Source organism: Heteronotia binoei, chromosome 7 (assembly GCF_032191835.1).
Source record: "Heteronotia binoei isolate CCM8104 ecotype False Entrance Well chromosome 7, APGP_CSIRO_Hbin_v1, whole genome shotgun sequence".
NCBI classification, from domain to species: Eukaryota; Metazoa; Chordata; class Lepidosauria; order Squamata; family Gekkonidae; genus Heteronotia; species Heteronotia binoei.
The window spans coordinates 1018889-1039508 of record NC_083229.1 but is presented as its reverse complement, the minus strand read 5'-3'; the positions used below and the strand labels follow the sequence as shown (position 1 = coordinate 1039508).

General features: G+C 55.4%; 1 protein-coding gene and 1 pseudogene across 1 annotated transcript; one reads left to right on the top strand and one right to left on the bottom strand.

Moving 5' to 3' along the window:
• The first annotated feature begins 27 nt into the window (after nt 1–27).
• On the top strand, nt 28–20402 carry SHARPIN (SHANK associated RH domain interactor). The gene is made up of 14 exons (XM_060243120.1): nt 28–243; nt 2835–3009; nt 3807–3923; nt 4532–4673; nt 4787–4877; nt 5068–5335; nt 5439–5569; nt 5710–5883; nt 13757–13917; nt 14798–14909; nt 15114–15293; nt 16155–16253; nt 16930–17073; nt 19950–20402. The coding sequence occupies exons 1-14, from the start codon at nt 28–30 to the stop codon at nt 20028–20030; spliced, it is 2091 nt and encodes a 696-aa protein (XP_060099103.1). The 3' UTR covers nt 20031–20402.
• Nucleotides 7051–7144, bottom strand: LOC132575606 (U6 spliceosomal RNA; annotated as a pseudogene).
• Nucleotides 20403–20620: the final 218 nt, after the last annotated feature.

Sequence of the window (20620 nt, the reverse complement as noted above, 5' to 3'; positions counted from 1 at the left end):
CTTCCGCATCCGGGCGGCGGCGGGGAGATGGCGGCTGCGGCGGGGGGCTCCTCCTCGTCCTCCTCGGCGGGGCAGCCGCAGCAGCTGCTGGCGTCGGCGCGGGCCTGGGTGCCTCGGCCCTCCCCGCTGCCGCTCCTGGGCCGCACCGGGCGGCGCCTCCTCCTCCTCCAGCTCAGCGCCGCGCCCGGCCACGACCGCTTCCGCCTCGGCCTGAGGGGCGGCCAGGACTCGGGCCCAGAGCCGGTGAGGAGGCAGCGCTTCTTCTGCCAGCAGCCGCCGTGCCTTCTCCGGCCCTCCTGCCCGAGAGAACCGGGTTCGATCCCCCGCTCCTCCGCTTGCACCTGCTGGGATGGCCTTGGGTCAGCCATAACTCTGGCAGAGCTGTCCTTGAAAGGGCAGCTTCTGTCAGAGCTCTCTCAGCCCCACCCGCCTCACAGGGTGTCTTGTGAGCCGCTCTGAGTCTCTGATTCAGAGAGAAGGGTGGGGTATAAATGTACAGTCTTCTTTTTAGGTTCGAAAACTTTTAATTGGGAGAACCGGGTTTGATTCCCCACTCCTCCACTTGCAGCTGCTGGAACGGCCTTGGGTCAGCCATAACTCTGGCAGAGCTGTTCTTGAAAGGGCAGCTTCTAGGAGAGCTCTCTCAGCCCCACCTACCTCACAGGGTGTCTGTTGTGGGGGAGGAAGGTAAAGGAGATTGTAAGCTGTGGGGGGGAGAGAAGGTAAAGAGAGCCAGTTTGATGTAGTGGTTAAGTGTGTAGACTCTTATCTGGGAGAACCGGGTTTGATTCCCCACTCCTCCACATGCACCTGCTGGAATGGCCTTGGGTCAGCCAGAGCTCTCTTATCTGGGAGAACCGGGTTTGATTCCCCACTACTCCACTTGCAGCTGCTGGAATGGCCTTGGGTCAGCCATAGCTCTGGCAGAGGTTGTCCTTGAAAGGGCAGCTGCTGTGAGAGCCCTCTCCAGCCTCACCCACCTCACAGGGTGTCTGTTGTGGGGGAGGAAGGTAAAGGAGATTGTGAGCCGCTCTGAGACTCTTTGGAGTGGAGGGCGGGATATAAATCCAATATCTTCATCTACCTCACAGGGTGTCTGTTGCGGGGGAGGAAGGGAAAGGAGATTGTGAGCTGCTCTGAGACTCTTTGGAGTGGAGGGCGGGATATAAATCCAATATCTTCATCTACCTCATAGGGTGTCTGTTGTGGGGGAGGAAGGTAAAGGAGATTGTGAGCCGCTCTGAGACTCTTTGGAGTGGAGGGCGGGATATAAATCCAATATCTTCATCTACCTCACAGGGTGTCTGTTGGGGGGGAGGAAGGGAAAGGAGATTGTGAGCCGCTTTGAGACTCTTTGGAGTGGAGGGCGGGATATAAATCCAGTATCTTCATCTACCTCACAGGGTGTCTGTTGGGGGGGAGGAAGGGAAAGGAGATTGTGAGCCGCTCTGAGACTCTTCAGAGTGGAGGGCGGGATATAAATCCAATATCTTCTTCTTCTTCTCCAAGCCAGGCATTAAAGGGGGTGGGGGGGCTTCAAGTGCTGCACAATATGTGTGAAAGAGTCAGACTCCTGAGCCGCAGTTTGGCCACCTTTGGTGTAGCTTTTGGGTAGTTTGCTGGGGAGGGGGTTGGACTGCGGTCCAGGTGGGTAAGAGTGACTTGACCTTGCATGCCCACCGAAGGACTTTCTTCCGCTCACTTCGGAGGATTAAACTGTGGAATTTGTTGCCTGAGGATGCAAGAACATAAGAGAAGCCATGTTGGATCAGGCCAATGGCCCATCCAGTCCAACACTCTGTGTCACACAGTGGCAAAAAATTTTATATATACACACACACTGTGGCTAATAGCCACTGATGGACCTGTGCTCCATATTTTTATCTAAACCCCTCTTGAAGGTGGCTATGCTTGTGGCCGCCACCACCTCCTGTGGCAGTGAATTCCACATGTTAATCACCCTATGGGTGAAGAAGTACTTCCTTTTATCCGTTTTAACCTGTCTGCTCAGCAATTGGTCTCTGGAATAAAGAACTTTAAAAGGGGATGAGAGAGATTCAGGGAGGATAAGTCTGTCAATGGTTACTAGCCATGATGGTCAAGTGAAGCCTCCACATTTGGAGACTGTTAACCTCTGAATGACAGGAGGCAACATCAGGGGAAAGCCTCAGCCTCTCTGCCTGTTGCTGGCCCTCCAGAGGAACTGGTTGGCCACTGTGTGAGACAGGAGGCTGGACTAGATGGTCTCTCCCTGGTCTGACCCAGCAGGGCTCTTCTGATGTTCTTCTCAGGGGAAGGCCTCGGCCTCTCTGCCCTTTTCTTGGCCCTCCAGAGGAACTGGTTGGCCACTGTGTGAGGCAGGAAGCTGGACAAGATGGACCCTCCCTGGTCTGACCCAGCAGGGCTCTTCTGATGTTCTTCTCAGGGGAAGGCCTCAGCCTCTCTGCCCTGTTGTTGGCCCTCCAGAGGAACTGGTTGGTCTCTGTGTGAGACAGGAGGCTGGACTAGATGGACCCTCCCTGGTCTGACCCAGCAGGGCTCTTCTGATGTTCTTCTCAGGGGAAGGCCTCAGCCTCTCTGCCCAATTGTTGACCCTCCAGAGGAACTGGCTGGCCCCTGTGTGAGACAGGAGGCTGGACTAGATGGACCCTCCCTGTTCTGCTCCAGCAGGGCTCTTCTGATGCTCTTCTCAGGGGAAGGCCTCGGCCTCTCTGCCCAATTGTTGGCCCTCCGGGGGAACTGGCTGGCTGCTGTGTGAGGCAGGATGCTGGACTAGATGGATCATCGTTCTGATCCAGCAGGGCTCTTCTGATGTTCTTATATTTTGCCTCTAGAGCCTGGTGGAGTACAGCCTCAGAGAGATTTCCTATGAAGTGAAGACGCCCACATGCCATGAGCTGAAAGTCTTGGCTCGCCCGGATGACCCCATTGTCTTTCATTTTGAGGATGAGCACGAGGCCCAGAAGTGGTGGGCAGTCGTCAGCAGCTCCCTTTGGGAGGTCCAGAAAGGTCAGCTGCTGCCCAGGAAGGTCCTGGCAAGTCTCAGGGAGGGGCTCATTTGTGGTCCCTACTCTGGCTAGAAGAGCTGGCTGGCTCATGCAAAGCACATTTCTGTGGCCAGGAGGCAAGGGGCGTGCATCCTCCATGTGACAAGATGTTGCTCCACTGGGACCACAAGTGTGGGTTCGTGGGCCGGATCCACCACAGCCCGGTAGCATTAGTCGGAGGAGGCGTTGCAGTACAGCTCTGCATTGTGATGAGGGGCTTCAGATCGCACAAGCCAGAGACTATGTTGTACTGTTCCAAATGATTTTGGCGAGCAGTACACAGGCTGCACCAATCTGATGTGTGGGGCTGTGTCAGGTTTCTGGCCCTGTGAAACATGTACAGAGATTTGCTGGTAGTGCCCGGTGTACACCCAGGAGTTGCCTGTGGATGCACTCCCCAGGCATTGCCCATCCTGTCCTTGAGAGGAATAGCTGCTTTCAGATCCTGCAGCCATTTGTGAACTGCCGTCCCTCTCATTTCTCATGCACAGTGTCCCCCATCAAAGATCAGTACTGTGATTCAGGGTGGTGTGCCAGGCTGCCAGTAGCCTCTGCTGGATGCAGCAGCTGGTTTTAGCTGGAACGAGCACTTCCTAGGGAACACGAACCAGTAGATTCGTTCTTTGCCCGCAATAAGCATTTTGTATTCTGCTTTGGTTTCTCACCAGTGTTAGGATTTCAGGCCTGCCCCCTTCTTGAGCTGGTCTGAGGAGCCGAGGGCTTCTGTCCTCTGAGATTGTTCTCCTTGTCTCTCCCCAGCTGCGGAGGGCCCCCACGTGGCGACAGGACGGTCTCCTCATAATCTTTCAGCTGCTACGAACTCTCTGCCTGTGTCAGAGCCTGAGGGCTCTCTGCCTGCGGAACTGGCCAGGAAAGGTTGGTGGCCAGCTTGACTGGGAAAGGTGCAGGTGGAGGGCGGCCTGTGGCTCCCTCTGGAGCCGTTGCGTGCCAGCTGCGGTGGAGAATGAATACTGAGGAAACTTACTAAGAAAGATCTAAATTGTGCAGCCTGGGAAATTTGCCCGGTCTTTCTGCTAGAAAAAAAGTGAGGCTTGGGTTTTTTTGCTTTCTCAGCTGATCAGACTTGCTTCCTTGGCTACCTAGTCCGCCCAGGCCTTGTGGAAGGAGGCATCAGTGGGCTGGCTGGGAACTTCCTTCTGCCCGCTTTGGGTTAGGGAACTGGTGCTTGAAACAGGTGGGCTCCTTGAGAGATTGTTGGCTAGTGGCAACGGGAGCGAGTAAGAAGAATGTGTTACTATAAAAGCAAGCAGCCTCTTTGGAGCTCTTAGAAATCGGCTTGGGGAGTGCACCAATGCATAGTGGAGGAAAGCCTGTAGAATGCAGCCATTTCTTCAAGCTGAGAAGGGAACAGGGTGTGTGGCTCACTGAAATCACCCCACGAGGTGGAGGGGGCAGCCTGTCCAGCCAAGATGGGGTGGAAGGGTGGCTGACTTTTGCCTGCCTTTGTGTCCGTATCTCCTTAGAAGACCTGGCTTTCCAGCTTTCCACGGCTATTGAACTTGGGAACCAGGAAGAGGCTGTTCGATGTGCCACAGCACTGGCTCAGCAACAAGCGGCTCTGCGCATCCTTCCAAAGGAGTCCTGCTACCCCGCGAGTGAGATCAGGTGTGTGTGGAGCATGGAGCTCGGGGGAGGGGAAGCTTGGCTTTGGCAGTAGTGATTTGGGCCAGGGTCATCTTGCAGCGTGCCATCTTGCTCACGGCTGTTCTTTCTTGTAGCATGAAGGTGGGCGTGGAGGATGCTATGTGCTCAGCCAACATCACCATCCCGGTGCAGACGCACACCACAATCGCGGCTCTCAGGCAGAAGGTAGTGTGGGGATGGAGTCCAAGGACTGGGAAGCAGAAAGGGGACCCCAGAGAAACCTGTTCTTCTGCCTTTCAGCCTCAAGAAAGATGTCAGAGAAGAGTCCCAAGATCTTCTGAGTGCTGCAAAAGAGAGACGAGCAACTGCGGCTTTTCTAGTCCTAACCTTGCCTCTGTTTTCTGTCCTTTCCAAGGTCTTTCAGGATTATGGGTTCCACCCCAGTGTCCAGCGCTGGATTATTGGTCAGTGCCTCTGTGTCGACGACCGGACAGTGGGCTCCTACGGGATTCGCAAGGATGGAGACACGGCCTTTCTCTACCTGCTGACTGCAAAAGTGGCCAGTCTCTCGGAGCAGCGCTACAAAGAGGACAAAGACTGGGTGGTGCTGCAGCCGGCCCCTTCGTCGCTCTCGGATGGCTCCAACGCTGGGCGGCCTTCGTCCAACTCTCTGCCAAAGACAGGTGGGTGAACCGAGGCTTCATTCCCCGAGGCCAGGGCTTGTCTGGATCAGCAGGCTGTTGGCTGCAAGTAGGTAACGCTTCTCCCTGATGCATTTCTGGCCAGCAGGTGCGTCTCATGGAAGTAAGAAGAATGACATCGAGGAGAGGTTGAGTGTGCTGCAGCTGACCGACCTCCTTCCCAACCAGCCTCCAGCTCTTCCGGCTGCAGCTGTTGCCCCCCCTTCCCCTGTCCAGGTAGACTCTCTTGCCTCCCTCCCACAGGGCTGCCCCTCTTCCCTGGAGGGCTCCCTTTCCCACGTTGTGCCTTCTGGGCCACGGCTGTGTGGAGCCAGTTGGGGGGATCCCATGGGCCTCTTCCTCCACTTACCTTACAGGCCGGCTGGTCCTGTCCGACCTGCACCTTCATCAACAAGCCCACCCGCCCCGGCTGTGAAATGTGCAGCACCGACCGGCCTGCCAGCTATGTGGTTCCTGGCAGCTACAGACCCGATGAAATGGAGCTGTGGCGGATGCAGCAGGAGAAGGAGGGGATTGTGCGGTACCAGCAGGTAAGGTGGCTGCTTCTGCCTCTGCCCAGGGGCTGCCTGGCTGGACCCTCCTCCGTTGGCACCGTCTGTCTTTCGTTGTGTTTGTGACCTGATCCTTGCCTGCCTGTGGGGTTCTTTTTTCTGTGTGGATGTTAAGACTGGTTTGCGAATTAGTGGTGGGGAAGTGAGAGGGAAAATGCAAGAAGTGACGTTACTCCTGGCTTCCTCCTCCTCCCCCTTCCTGGCAGGCGGTGGTTGGCCATGTGAGGCAGTGGCGTGGGAGTGCCTGGCACAGGTCAAGGGAAGGGAAGGGACCCCAGGCATGTAGCTGAGCATGGCTGGGAGTTCCCACCTGACAGCTTGTGGGGTGACTGGGCCCCTGGGGCTGATTGCTTGTGAGATGCTTGAGGAAGGAGATGCTGGTGTGGCTTGGAGTGTTGCTGGGGTGGCCGTGGCAGAAACCAGATGCTGAGGGGTGAAAGGGGCCCTGGCCTGGTGAAGAAGGCCTAGGCTGAGCTGAGAATGCCTGACGTTTCTGCAAATTTTGAAGCCATGGGAAGGATAACGGTTTAGACAGTTTGAAGGAGCACGTTGCGGAAACAGATTTCAGCCATACTTTCTTAGCAAGACAAAATTGTGGAATTGTTTTCTGTGGCCCCAGAAGGTGCGACCAGAACCAATGGGTTGAAATTAAATCAAAAGAGTTTCCAGTTCAACATTAGGAAGAACTTCCTGACCGTTAGAGCGGTTCTTCAGTGGAACAGGCTTCCTCCTTGGGAGGTGGTGGGCTCTCCTTCCTTGGAGGTTTTTAAACGGAGGCTAGATGGCCATCTAACAGCGATGAAGATCCTGTGAATTTAGGGGGAGGGGTTGCTGAGTTTCCTGCATTGTGCAGGGGGTTGGACTAGATGACCCTGGAGGTCCCTTCCAACTCTAGGATTCCTGACACTTAGAGCGATTCCTCAGTGGAACAGGCTTCCTCCTTGGGAGGTGGTGGGCTCTCCTTCCTTGGAGGTTTTGAAACAGAGGCTAGATGGCCATCTGACAGCAATGAGGATCCTGTGAATTTAGGGGGAGGGGTTGATGAGTTTCCTGCATCGTGCAGGGGGTTGGACTAGATGACCTTGTAGGTCACTTCTAACTCTATGATTTGGCCTGCATCGTTTTCCAAATGGGTTTTTTGGGGAGTAAAATTGGAATTGGAACATTGCAAATTTGTGTCATCCTTGCGCAGGGGCCAGGCTAATCTTCTCTATCATGTATGTGCTGCCAAAACGAGCATGCAATACTGTTCTTGCTGTAACAACATAAAGTGCATCATTGATAACTAATATTTGACACATTGATGGGATTTCAAAGGGCAGAGGCTGTTGTCTACAAGCAAGGGAGAACTGCCAAGCGTTGTATTCTGTGCTGCCGTAATGCGTGTGTCTTGGTGTGTTGCCTTCTGAAAAGTAGGGGGAAGAGAGGCCTTAAGCATGCAAGTGGCAGAGCTCATCGCTCCTTTGGATGTTCAGCTTTACAACTTGGAAGTGTTGGGTGTGTTACGTGATAGTGTATTATCCAGAGAGCCTACCATAGACAAATCGTGTAAGCAATAAATACATACTTGAAAATGCATATGTGCCCACAGCATACATAAAATTGCTCTAATGAGGTAGATTCCTTAGTAGATGTCACTGCTGCGCATTCTTAGTAAAATCTTGCTTTAAAAGAAATCTAAATGAATGTTGGCTTCTTTTTTTTTTGATGCATTCCAAAAATTCATTTTCCTCCCTCCACTGTGGAAAAACAGGGGGAAAGTCATATTTCCTTCTGGGCCTTTACCTCTTCAGGTGAGCCCCGACACCCCGTGACTCTCTTCTCTTCTTTCTTTTTTCTCTTGCGGCAGGAAAAGGGAAGGAGAGAAGACAGTTCTGCTCTGCCCTGTGCCGGCGGCCCCGGCTCCCTGGATGACTTCATCCACCTTTCCTCGGAGTTCTCCTAGCCGGCACCCGGAGCCTTGAGCAGCAGAGCTCCTGCTTTGCAGCTGGGCCTGCGTTGCTTGACCTCCTGGGAGACGGTTGCAGCAGCGGCTGCCCTGAGGAGCCAAGTGCAGGCTGGACCATGGGCGGGCTCTCCGGTTCCTTGTTTTGCTTCTGAAAATCCCCCGTTCAATGTTTCTGTTGCCCACTGAGCCTTGGGGGGAGGGGGCAGTTCCGTGGGGTGCTGCAGAAGAGGGAGCAGAGGGGCTCAGGGTTTCTCTGTGGTGCCACAAGTGGCTTGTGTGGCAGTGACACTCCTAACGGTGCAGGAGCCTTGCTGCACCCCATCCCTAGTTCAGGACTGGGCATTATGGTCTGTGGCCTCTGCCTTCCGGCTCAGTCCTGCAAACCCAAAGCCTCCTTGAGAAAGGGGGCCACAGCTTGCACATTCAAGGGTCTGGTTTGGCTCTTGGGCGGAAGAACCTCTCCCTGGGATGGACCTTGCAGGCCTGAGCCAGGCTTTTGCGGGGAGGGGATCTGGCCCCCCAGTTCTGCCTTCTCCCAGTTCCTCTGTGAAGGATCCACCACAAGCCTGCTGCATTCTGGGGTACCTTGACAAGCTGCCTGTGCTCAGGTGACCCTTGAAGCAGGTTCCTTTCCTCTGGCCCTCTGAGAAGCAGGCGCTGCCTGGCCGTGGCACTGCATCCCATAGCTGCGGAGAGAGGAGATGCCAGAGCACTTGGCGGGGGCCATCGCTAGTGCTGGAGGCTGCGCGGGCAGCCCCCCCCCCTCTTGGGCTGACTTCAAGCCAGCTTCTGCCTTTTAAACTTGCCACTGAAGCTGCGAGGGAAGGAGGCCCCTTTGCCCTGCAGTCTCCCCGACCCTTTCCCTTGCCCGGGGATGGGCCTGTGCCTTTGGGGCTCTGGCAGCGCAGCCATGTCTCAGTCTGCAGGCCTTGGCCTCCTCGGGCCATTCGTGTCACTGTGAGCCACGGGGGAGAGTGCCGTGGAGCGATGCATGCTGGGAGAGGCCACTGGCCGCCTTCTTGCACTGAACACTGTGATTTGTCTGGCGTTGAAGTTTCAAGTGCCCTTTTCAGGCGGGTTTTATTTCTGTAAAGTGTTTGTACATTTGAAGACTCTTGGAGAATGAGCACCTTGTTCTATTAAATGATTCCTGTGGACCAGAAAGGCCAGCTTGGTATCGGGGCTGCTTCAGTTTGTGGGGTGGGGGGAGGCTGGTAAGGACAGGGTGTCATGTGCTGATGCCCAGCTGCTCTCACTGGGGGGAGGATGAGGAGGAGGAGGGACTGATGCTTTGGGAGGCCAAACCAAGACCTTTTCTGTCTGCCCGAGGGCAGCTCTAACCAGTCTGGCTGCATTGCCTGCTTTCTGTGTGCTCATTCTTGAGTGCACCACCGTAGAATCCTAGTGTGGGAAGGGACCTCCAGGGCCATCTAGTCCAACCCCCTGCACAACGCAGGAAACTCACAAACCCCTCCCCCTAAACACCAGCCTCCCTCTTGGCCCTGCCCACACGGCTTCAGGGACAGGACCAGAAATTTGTGCTTCTTGCATGAAGGCCTAACACAAGAAGGACTCTGCTGGATCAGCCCTACCCTGCGCACGTATCGGCTGCAGCTTCCTGCTGCACAGCAGTTAAGCTGGAAGGCTCACAAACGGGGCACAGAGGCCAAGTCCCTCCTCTGGTGCTGCAGGGGGTTTCCGAGGGGCACTGCCTCTGCAGGTGCAAGTTCCCTTTGCTAGCCGGGTCATGTAGTCATTGATGGACCTCCTTGCTAGAAATCTAACCTTTTAAATCTACAAGTGTGAATTCCACTGTTTAACTATCCTTGAGTCAATAAGCATTTCTTTTTGTCTGTGTCTGTGCCCCCCCCTCCCCTGCTGCAAGAATTGTCCATTTATGCCTCTGTTTTGCTTTCCTGTTCTTTAACCAGTTTTCAATCCATGTGGGGAGGCCCTGTGCCCTAGTCCCAACTGCTAGGTTTCCTTGGGACTCTTTGGTGAGGTACCTTGTTGAAAGCCTAGGATTTATTTTTTGGTGGGGGGAGAGTAGTGATGTTGGTCTTTAGTCGAGGTTTCTTGACAAAGGGCGATTTGACTGATCTCTAGCTGACATCAAGTATGTAACTCTGTTAACTAAAGGCCAGCTGGAAGAAGATGGTTTTGCAGGCCCTGCAGAACTGGCCAAGATCCCACAAGGCCTGCACTTCCCCTGGCAGTTGTTCCACCAGTGGGGGGAAGCGATCGAAAAGGCCCCCTTTAGGAGATCACGTGACACATTCCCATTTTTCACAGTGGCTGAGAATCCCCCAAGTGCTCAACAATAGGGAAAAGGGGGCTTTGCAGCTGCTTGTCAATTAAAAAAAGCATTGTCAATTTCAACACCCCCCCCCGAGTTCCTTTCTGTTCCCTTTCACTCAACAAACTAAGGCCAAAATGCATATTCAGAACCTGAACTATGAAGTTGTAAATGGAAGGCACTTGCTGGACTCTACTGCGCATCTGCAGTAGTGCAATTAGAATCATAGAGCTGGAAGGGACCCCCAGGATCATCTAGTCCAACCCCCTGCACAATGCAGGAAATTCACAAATACCTCCCCCTAAATTTAGAGGATCCTCATTGCTGTCAGATGGCCATCTAGCCTCTATTGAAAAACCTCCAAGGAAGGAGAGCCCACCACCTCCCAAGGAGGAAGCCTGTTCCACTGAGGAATCGCTCTGTCAGGACGTTCTTCCTTATATTTAAACAGAAACTCTTTTGATTTAATTTCAGCCCACTAGTTCTGGGTCACAGAAAACAATTCCACACCCTCCTCTATATGACAGCCCTTAGTACTCGAAGATGGTGATCCTATCACCCCTCAGCCGTCTCCTCTCCAGGCTAAACATGCCCAGCTCCTTCAACCTTCCCTCATAGGACTTGGTCTCCAGACCCCTCCCCATCTTCGTTGCCCTCCTCTGGACCCGTTCCAGCTTGTCTAGAGCCTTCTTAAAATGTGGTGCCCAAAACTAAAACAAACAAAACCACCCTCTTTGGACCCCACGCCCCATGTCACAAGTGGAGTCCCAGAGGAAGGGATCCGTGGCCCCAGTCTGTGGCTCTCCCACCTTCTCACAGCTTTTGAATGTACTTTGAGGGCTCGTGAACACCAAGGGAAGGTGCCCTGGATGCATCCCGGAAGCTCGGCTGATCTCCGACTACCCCATATGGTTCTCCCCTCCTCCATTTCCTCCTCCCCAGCCCCTTGTGAGGCAGGTTCTGCTGAGATGCAGGTGTGACTGGCCCCAGGTCACCCAGGCACCAGGGATTGGGACCCTGATATCCCAACCTCTGGCCCTGACCAGCACACCACACTCACCCCAAGCCCACCCGTCCGCAGAGGTTGCAGGGGGCGTGGAGGGGGAGTCGCATGGCCAGAGTAGCTGAAGTGATGGAGCGGGAAGTCATAGAATCCTAGAGTTGAAAGGTACCTCCAGGGTCATCTAGTCCAACCCCCTGCACAGTGCAGGAAACCCACAAATACCCCAGATGCGAGACAGCTGTAAGTCTGTCTCTTGTGGGGCAGACAGCAACCCCTCCTGTCCCGGCGGGCACACCCCACTCCCCTCTGGTGTTGGACCAGTGCTGTCGTTTGGGCTCATCCATTTCATTCCTCCCAACAGCTGGGGGTCCTGTAACTTTCCCTCCCCCATTTTATCCTGCTGTGTGGCAGGGAAGACAAGGAGGGAGCCAAGATCCTCTGGCCATGGAGCTTCCAGGTCATGCAGCTGCTGCTCAGAGGGCTTGACCTGGTGGGTTCTTGGGAGGTGGAAGGGAAAAGCCCTCAGGGCAGGAGGGTGATGTTGCCTTTGCCTCCTGTGGCTGCCCTGAGCGGGCGGAAGCTGCTGCTCCTCCTCTTCCTGACGCTGGAAGCAGAGCTCCCTCTGAGCTGTGGAGAGCAAAAATTCTGCTTTGTGAGCTCCTGGCACTAATGTTGTGGGCTGCTGCATAAATAAGTGTGCTCTGGGGCCATTTTCCTCAGCTGCGACAAAAATGCGTGAGCTGGAGGCTAAGGAACAGTGAGCTGGCTCACACTAGCTCAGCCTAGAGGGAACACTGGCTAGACGTGCAGCAGGTCCTGGCCATCAGCTGAACAAGCCTCTCCTCGGCCAACTACGGCTGCACTGTCAAGGCCCCTTCGAGCGGGAAGGTTGCTGGGGAGGAGTCAAGCAGCTGGATGCCTCCTTGTGCAGAGTTGCCCTGGAGGACCCAGAGGGCAGGAGCTGGATCTCCAGCACCTTTATGGACCTGCCTCCCAAGCAAGATGAGCATAAGAGAAGCCCTGCTGGATCCGGCCAGTGGCCCCTCCAGTCCAACACTCTGTGTCACAGAAGAACATAAGAGAAGCCCTGCTGGATCAGGCCAATGGCCCCTCCAGTCCAACACTCTGTGTCACAGAAGAACATAAGAGAAGCCCTGCTGGATCAGGCCAGTGGCCCCTCCAGTCCAACACTCTGTGTCACAGAAGAACATAAGAGAAGCCCTGCTGGATCAGGCCAGTGGCCCCTCCAGTCCAACACTCTGTGTCACAGAAGAACATAAGAGAAGCCCTGCTGGATCCGGCCAGTGGCCCCTCCAGTCCAACACTCTGTGTCACAGAAGAACATAAGAGAAGCCCTGCTGGATCCGGCCAGTGGCCCCTCCAGTCCAACACTCTGTGTCACAGAAGAACATAAGAGAAGCCCTGTTGGATCAGGCCAATGGCCCCTCCAGTCCAACATTCTGTATCATAAGAACATAAGAGAAGCCATGTTGGATCAGGCAATGGCCCCTCCAGTCCAACACTCTGTGTCACATAAGAACATAAGAGAAGCCCTGTTGGATCAGGCCAATGGCCCATCCAGTCCAACACTCTGTGTCACAGAAGAACATAAGAGAAGCCCTGTTGGATCACGCCAATGGCCCCTCCAGTCCAACATTCTGTATCATAAGAACATAAGAGAAGCCATGTTGAATCAGGCCAATGGACCCTCCAGTCCAACACTCTGTGTCACAGAAGAACATAAGAGAAGCCATGTTAGATCAGGCCAGTGGCCCCTCCAGTCCAACTCTCTGTATCACATAAGAACATAAGAGAAGCCATGTTGGATCAGGCCAGTGGCCCCTCCAGTCCAAGACTCTGTGTCACATAAGAACATAAGAGAAGCCCTGTTGGATCCAACACTGTGTCACCAAGTGGCCAAAAACCCCAAATGCCATCAGGAGGTCCACCAGTGGGGCTAGAAGCCCTCCCACTGTTGCCCCCCCAAGCGCCAAGATGACAGAGCATCACTGCCCCAGACAGAGAGTTCCAACAATACGCCAAGGCTAATAGCCACTGATGGACCTCTGCTCCATATGTTTATCTAATCCCCTCTTGAAGCTGGCTATGCTTGTATTCGCCGCCACCTCCTGTGGCAGTGAATTCCACACGTCAATCACCCTTTGGGTGAAGTGCTTCCTTTTATCCGTTCTAACCCGACTGCTCAGCAATTTCGTTGAATGCCCACGAGTTCTTGTATTGTGAGAAAGGGAGGAAAGTACTTCTTTCTCTACCTTCTCCATCCCATGCATTATCTTGTAAACCTCTATCATGTCACCCCGCAGTTGATGTTTCTCCAAGCTAAAGAGCCCCAAGCGTCTGAACCTTTCTTCCTAGGGGCAGTGTTCCCTGTGATTAGTGGCATCCCCCCCTTCTCCCCAGCCCTCCAGCTTCCTGGTCTCTTATCCCAGCAGGTCCTCCTCTCTCCCTCATTGCAGACGGGTGGCTTCTGGTTGTGAAAGGTTTGCAGGCGAAGCTGCTGAGGCTTGTGGCCTGGCTTGGGCTGAGCCCCCTGCCCTCAGGCCTGCCTGTTGCTCCTCTGCCTTTGTCTCCTCCCCCTGCACAGGCCCTGGAGCAGGAGCGGTGGCAGAACTTCCAGCAGCTGTGCCAGCTGGACGAAGAGGCCCTGGTCCCCACCCAGGAGGCCACGGAGTGCCGCATTTGCTACTTAGACGTGGAGCCGGGCCAGGGGGTGCTGCTGCGGGAGTGCCTCCACAGCTTCTGCAGGTGAGGGGCTCCTTCCTGCCGCCTGGGACTGGGGACGGGGCGGAGGGCGGGGACCCAGAAGCTTGACTGCTCATCCCTTCCTTTCTCTGGCATATGCCACAGCGTCTTGTTGGAGTTCTTTGTCTGGGGGCAGTGATGCTCTTTATTCTAGTGCTTCGGGGACACAGTGGGAGGGCTTCTAGCCCCACTGGTGGACCTCTTGATGGCACTTGGGTTTTTTGGCCACTGTGTGACACAGAGTGTTGCACTGGATGGGCCATTGGCCTGATCCGACATGGCTTCTCTTATGTCTGGAGCAGTGATGCTCTGTCTTCTTGGTGCTGGGGGGGCAAAGTGGGAGGGCTTCTAGTGTCCTCGCCCCACTGGTGGACCTCTTGATGGCACTTGGGGTTTTGGGGGGGGGTTTTGGCCACTGTGTGACCCAGAGTGTTGGACTGGATGGGCCATTGGCCTGATCCCACATGGCTTCTCTCATGTTGTTATATCTGGGGCAGTGATGCTCTGTCTTCTTGGTGCTTGGGGGGGGGCACAGTGGGAGGGCTTCTAGTGTCCTGGCCCCACTGATGGACCTCCTGATGGCACCTGGGTTTTTTGGCCACTGTGTGACACAGAGTGTGCAACTGGATGGGCCACTGGCCTGATCCAACATGGCTTCTCTTATGTTCTTATGGAACGCTCTGTCTGGGGCAGTGATGCTCTGTATTCTTGGTGCTTGGGGGGGCGGGCAACAGTGGGAGCGCTTCTAGTGTCCTGGCCCCACTGATGGGCCTCCTGATGGCACCTGGTTTAGTTTTGTTTGGCCACTGTGTGACCCAGAGTGTTGGGCTGGATGGGTCATTGGCCTGTTCCAACATGGTTTCTCTTCTGTCCTTATGGGCAGGGACTGTCTGCGGCAGCTGATCAACTGCAGCGAGGAGCCCCAGGTGGCCTGCCCCTTCCGGGATGACAGCTACGCCTGCAGCAGCCACCTACAGGACCGAGAGATCCGGGCGGTGAGTGGCTGTGCCCTGGAGGGTGGTGGGCAAGCTGCTGGAGGTGTGATCTGTCTTCCTGGCCTGGCGGGTTTTGTGGTCTGTCTCCTCTGGCAGAATGCAGAAGTTGCTGGCTACTTGGCCTTGGGAGTCCTGTCCCCCCAGCTGCTGCCTGCCTCTTCCCCCCCCCCGAGGGACACTGAAGCAGCCCCCCTCTCTCTGCAGCTGGTGTCGCAGGAGGAGTACGAGCGTTTCCTGGAGAGGAGGCTGGCGGTGGCTGAGAGCCGCGCCCAGAACAGCTACCACTGCCAGACGGCCGACTGCCTGGGCTGGTGCATCTACGAGGACGATGTCAATGAGTTCCGTTGCCCTATCTGCTGGGCACTCAACTGCCTGGTGTGCAAGGTGAGCCAGGGCAAAGACCCTCCTTGCTAGTATCGCCTTCTAGCAGCCCCGCAGGAGGAGGCCAGAAGAGCTGTGCTGCAGAAGGTCCAAGAGCTGGCAGGGAGGGCGAGGCTTGCCCTCGAGGGTTAGAGGCTGGCTGCCCTTTTAAAGTCGTCACTGCTTCTGGCCAGGAGAACACTGACTGGCAGAGAATGCTGCAACTTCGTTGAGAAAAGAAATGTCTCTTTTTCTCTGCCCTGAACCTGCTGTGCCCATCAGTTGCACTGGGTGGCCCCAACTTTTAGAATGATGCGATGGGGAGAAAAAGTTCTCTTTGTCAGTGTTCTCCATTCCATAAACTTCTGCCATGTCCTTTTTCTCCTGGGGAAGCTGCTCCAACCCCGTAATTGCTTTGGTGGCCCCCTCCTCCTCCTCCTCCTCCATTTTGTCCAGCTCTGCAACTTCCTTTCTGAGTCCTCCATGTCAGCCTGTCTGGAAATTGCAAAGATGTCTGTTTCTTGGGAACACAGAACCTGCGGTGCTGCATCCGAACCTCCTTGACTGAGCTGCAGCCTCCCTCGGGGGTTGCTCTAGGCCAGGCGAGGAGAGAAGGGACCACCAGGGCAGGGGAGGCAGTGACCAGCTGAAGTGATCAAGGCAGCCACACCAGCTCCTCCCACTTCAGCCTGCCTGTGACAGCCGCCGCCTGGGAATGCAGAGGGTGCTTGCCCTCCCCCACTTAGCAGGGGGCACAAGCCCAGGGAACCCTGGCAGGCCTTTTCTTCTTCCTGGGGTCTTGGCACAAAAAACCCCCTAGCCAATGGAATGGCGCACTCCTGGGAAAGGTGTCCAGAGAAACAGAGCCCCTTTTCTCGCCCACAGGCCATTCATGAGGGCATGAACTGCAAGCAGTACCAGGACAAGCTGCAGTCCCAGGCCCAGAATGATGCTGAGGCCCGGGAGACCAGCAACATGCTCAAGGTGAGCGACTGCGGAGCTTGGGGCGTGTCCATTCCTGCTGTGGCTTAGCTGGTCTGGAGTTCAGTGGCTGCAGAGAAAGGAGGCCTTCCCTAGAGGCTAGGTGGGGATGTAGGAAGAGCCCTAGTGGATCAAACCAACAATCCATCCAGTTCAGCATCCCCACGCATCCAGTGGCCAACTGTTAATCAGGAGAGCCTGCAACAGTGCACAGAGGGCCAGGTCTTCCCACTGAGGGGTGGAGGTTTTCTGCCTCTGAATGCAGAGCTATTCCCCTCAACCACCAGGTCTAGCAGCTGCCGGCAGACCTCCGCCTCACCTCCTTTTCAAGCCATCTGTGCCTGTGGCCATCACCACACCGTCTGGCAGCAAATCCCACATTGTAATCACTTGTGCAAAGTACTATTTCCTTTTGTCCATCCTGGATCTACTGCCTGTTAGATGCTCCCGAGTTCTAGAAGAGTCCCATCTATTCACTCCCCACCCCCAGAGGTGGGTGCATGTTTGTGTAAAGAACTCCAAGAGGTTGGCGAGGCAGGGCTTCCCTCTGCAGAAGCCTTGTCCCCCCGTATGCCTAACAGTTCAGTCCTGCAGTTTCTTCTTGTTGTCCTCCTGGTCCGGCAGCTGGGCCCATTTCCTTCAAGGCCGTAACTGTTCCTCTCCCCCTTCCCCTCCGCAGACGCTGGTGCAATTGGGGGAGGCCATGCACTGCCCCGTCTGCCGCATCGTGGTCCAGAAGAAGGGTGGCTGCGACTGGCTCCGCTGTCCTGTCTGCCAGACGGAGATCTGCTGGGTGACCAAAGGGCCCCGCTGGGGGCCAGGGGTGAGTGTGTGGGGCAGGGGAGATGAGCTGGAGCAGGAGCCCAAAGGATGGGAGGTCGGGTACCCCCTCCCCCTCTTCAGCACCAAGAACAGGCTGATCCCACAAGCTGCCCTGCCTCCCTGGTGCAACGGCTGCCTCTTCTCCAGCCTTGGCCAAGGGTGGTGTTGCCAGTGGGTCCCACTTTGCCCCCTCCCTTTCCTCCTCTACACCTGAAGCTGCCTGGTTAGACCCCCTCCCTCAGTCTCCTTTGCTGTGGGCAGGTGAGGCTCTCTGGGGTGTCAGGCGGAGGTGCCTCCCATCACCTGCTGCTTTCCATGGGGACGGAGCCAAAGGCCTTCTGTGTGCAGAGCAGCTGCTTGGGGCGTGAGGCATCATCCCCAGGGGGTCTCTGGAGTTCGCGGCCACCGCTGGGCAGGAAGAATGTTGATGAGTCTCAGAATTTCTCCCTCCCTCCAGGAAGGAGGGCTTGGATGGGGCGGGCAGCCTCCAGGGGGAGTCACTCAGGGTTCTGTCGCTGTCGCAATAAAAGTGCACACACAGAATGCCGGTTCTCACTGGTTGAGTATTTTTTTATGGCATTGTTTCTAGCCCAGCCCTGTGATTGGAAAGATAAACTTGAAAGGGCACGGCCAATGTCTGGTGAGGCTTAGAAGGAAGAAAGGTGCAGGGCTCTGCAGAGCGAAAGTAAACTTGCACCCGAGAGCGTTGCAAACAGAGTTCCCTCTAGGCTGAGTTAGTGTGAGCTAGCGCAGTTTTTAAGCCTCCAGCTCACACATTTTTGCCTTCGCTCAGGAAGGAGGGCCCGAGCACAATCATTGATACAGGAGCCAAGTTGCTCACTCACAGCTTTAATGCTGGTAGCTCACAAAGGAGATTTTTTGCTCACAAGACTCCATAGCTAGAGAGGGAGCATCGGTTGCAAGTGCTCAGTCCGTCTTGGCATCAGGTTCTGGCCTGCCGCTCCCAGAGGCGATTGTGTGGGAAGGGGCAGGATCCTGGCATACGCGCTCCCAACCCGAGGCTTCAGGGACTCCCCACCTGCCTCCTAGATGCTGACCAGTAGAGAGACTTGAAACGGGGCACTGCTTTGTCAGCGGCTGGCTAAACGCTTCGTTCTAGTATTTTATTACAATGCTTCATTTGTGTCCATTAGCTGCCTTGGGGGTTCTTTTGGAAAGAATGGTGGGAAATCCCATACAAGACAGACCCAAAGAGCGGACGCAGTATGTAGGGCGTCAGGTTCTCCAAAATGCTTCAGCAAGCAGAATATTACTGGGGGGGGGAGGGGTCTTTTCAAGCTTCTGTCTGCAACTCACTGGGGGTCACCTACAGCTCACCACAACATTTTAGGGCTTGAGGGAGGCAGGGCGTGGGGGGCTGGAAGTCAGAAGCAGGAGTTTTGGGGTGGGGGGTCAGTGGCTAGCGATAGCTGCTTTTTTTTGCACCCAGCTCTGGAGAACTGAAAGGCTGTGCTGCTTGGGCTGGCCTGAATGAAGGTTTGTAGACTGAGATGCAGAACCTGAGAATTGTCAGCTTCCTTCACTGTGCAAGCCAGGCTCCTTTCAAGGCTGGGAAGGCCACGGCAGGTGAACACTCCTGACATGGAGAAAAGAGCCAGTCCAGAAGCACCTGAAAGACTCGCACAGTTGGTGGCCGCAGGGGAGGAGCTTTTGGGAGTCCCCGCTCACTTCTTCAGACACAGCTAGAATGGGAGTCCATCTGCCCTTATATCTTGAAGGGGGGGGGGGTTGCAGATGCCGGATGACAATGGCAGATATGGCTGGATTAGATGTGATAAGCAGAGGGATGGTAGGCATGGAGAAATCAGCTTTAGTAGTGAGACAGGAAACCAACGTCTCGCTTCAGTCCAGGCGGATGCCTTGTCTTGCGCTTCATTGTCAGCTGCAATTCAGCAGTGACCGTCTCTTTCTCATCTCCCTTTGAAATTCCCTTGTAAGAGAACTGCTGCTCTTAGGTCAGCAACTGAATGCTCTGGAAGGACAAAATATCCGTCCACTGGTTTTGGAACATTGTGGTTGAATGAGCGCCTGTTTGGTGTGGTGGTGAAGAGTGCAGACTCTTATCTGGGAGAACCGGATTTGATTCCCCCCTCCTCCACTTGCAGCTGCTGGAATGGTCTTGGGTCAGCCAGAGCTCTCTTATCTGGGAGAACCGGGTTTGATTCCCCCCTCCTCCACTTGCAGCTGCTGGAATGGTCTTGGGTCAGCCAGAGCTCTCTTATCTGGGAGAACCGGGTTTGATTCCCCACTCCTCCACTTGCACCTGCTGGAATGGCCTTGGGTCAGCCAGAGCTCTCTTATCTGGGAGAACCGGGTTTGGTTCTCCACTCCTCCACTTGCACCTGCTGGAATGGCCTTGGGTCAGCCAGAGCTGTCTTATCTGGGAGAACTGGGTTTGATGCACAGGCTGCCTGTAAGGCAGGAAAGGTTAGCCCCGCCCTCCCTGCTCCCAGTGCCTGTGTGAGGGAAGGGTCCCTGTGCAGCATGGGTAGCGGCTGGTCTCCCATAATGCGCCGGCTGCCTTGAGTGGTGAGCTGTAGGTGACCCCCGCTGGTGTCATTGCCTTTGGGTTTGTCTACAGCAAGCTGCCCCTTTCTGTCATTCTGGCCTTTCCAGTCATCCTTCTAACCACATCAGGAGGATACTGTGGCTGCAGAAATGCCTTTTCAAGGGGCTGGAAGAGATGCGAGTATCGCGTGGGGCTTGGCTACACACAATGGACTGTTGGATGCGGTCGGGGGTGGTGGAAATGGGAGGCCTGTAGATACAGTCACGGAGTTTCTGGTAGGATGTGGAACGCGTGTGTCTTGGCCTGCTCTAACCCACTCTCGTGTTTCTTCTCCTCCCTCGGAGCAGGGCCCTGGTGACACCAGTGGAGGCTGCCGGTGCAACGTCAACGGGCAGAGATGCCACCCCAATTGTCTGAACTGCCACTGAGCACCTGCTGCCAGGAGGAAAGACACAAGGGACGCAGTACGCCCCCTCCTGAACTGCTGCGGGTGGGGCTTCACTAGAGACAGAGGCTCCTTCCCCCCCCCACTGGACTATTTAACCCTGTAGTGGCTTGCTAATGCTTCATCCCTACAGAGCTGGGGTGGAGGCTGATCTTCCCACACCTTCCTGGCAGTCCGTATCTACCTCTGAAGGTTGGCCCCCCCACAAGCAAGCATCACGGATGGGTCAGAGGAAAACAAGAGCAATTCTCCCGAGAACCTCCTCCCCAAGCCCTGGGGAGCTGCCAGGGGCCCCAAGATGCATGTAGCTGCACATCTGGGTGAGAGAGCCATTCAATAAAGGTGTAAATGCTGGGAACGTGCTGGACCTTCTTTCTGGGATGGGGTGAGTGGGATGCAGTGCTCACTCACAACCCTCCTGTAGCGACTGCGGGTCACTTACTCTGAAATTTCAGTTTGCAACTTTTAGCCCTCGGGCTTAGTGCTTGCAGCAGCCTAGTCCTCAGCTGGAATCACTGAGGCTGGCAGCACACCCCCCCCCGCAGGAAGCCAGGAGAGAGCTGGAGGAAACAG

Bases quoted from the DNA above. Each gene is read 5' to 3' on its own strand.
- SHARPIN (XM_060243120.1), top strand. From the start codon at position 28: ATGGCGGCTGCGGCGGGGGGCTCCTCCTCGTCCTCCTCGGCGGGGCAG. The intron at 3,010-3,806 runs GTCAGCTGCTGC...GTCTCTCCCCAG, and splicing joins CCTTTGGGAGGTCCAGAAAG to CTGCGGAGGGCCCCCACGTG. The intron at 13,918-14,797 runs GTGAGGGGCTCC...CCTTATGGGCAG, and splicing joins TGCCTCCACAGCTTCTGCAG to GGACTGTCTGCGGCAGCTGA.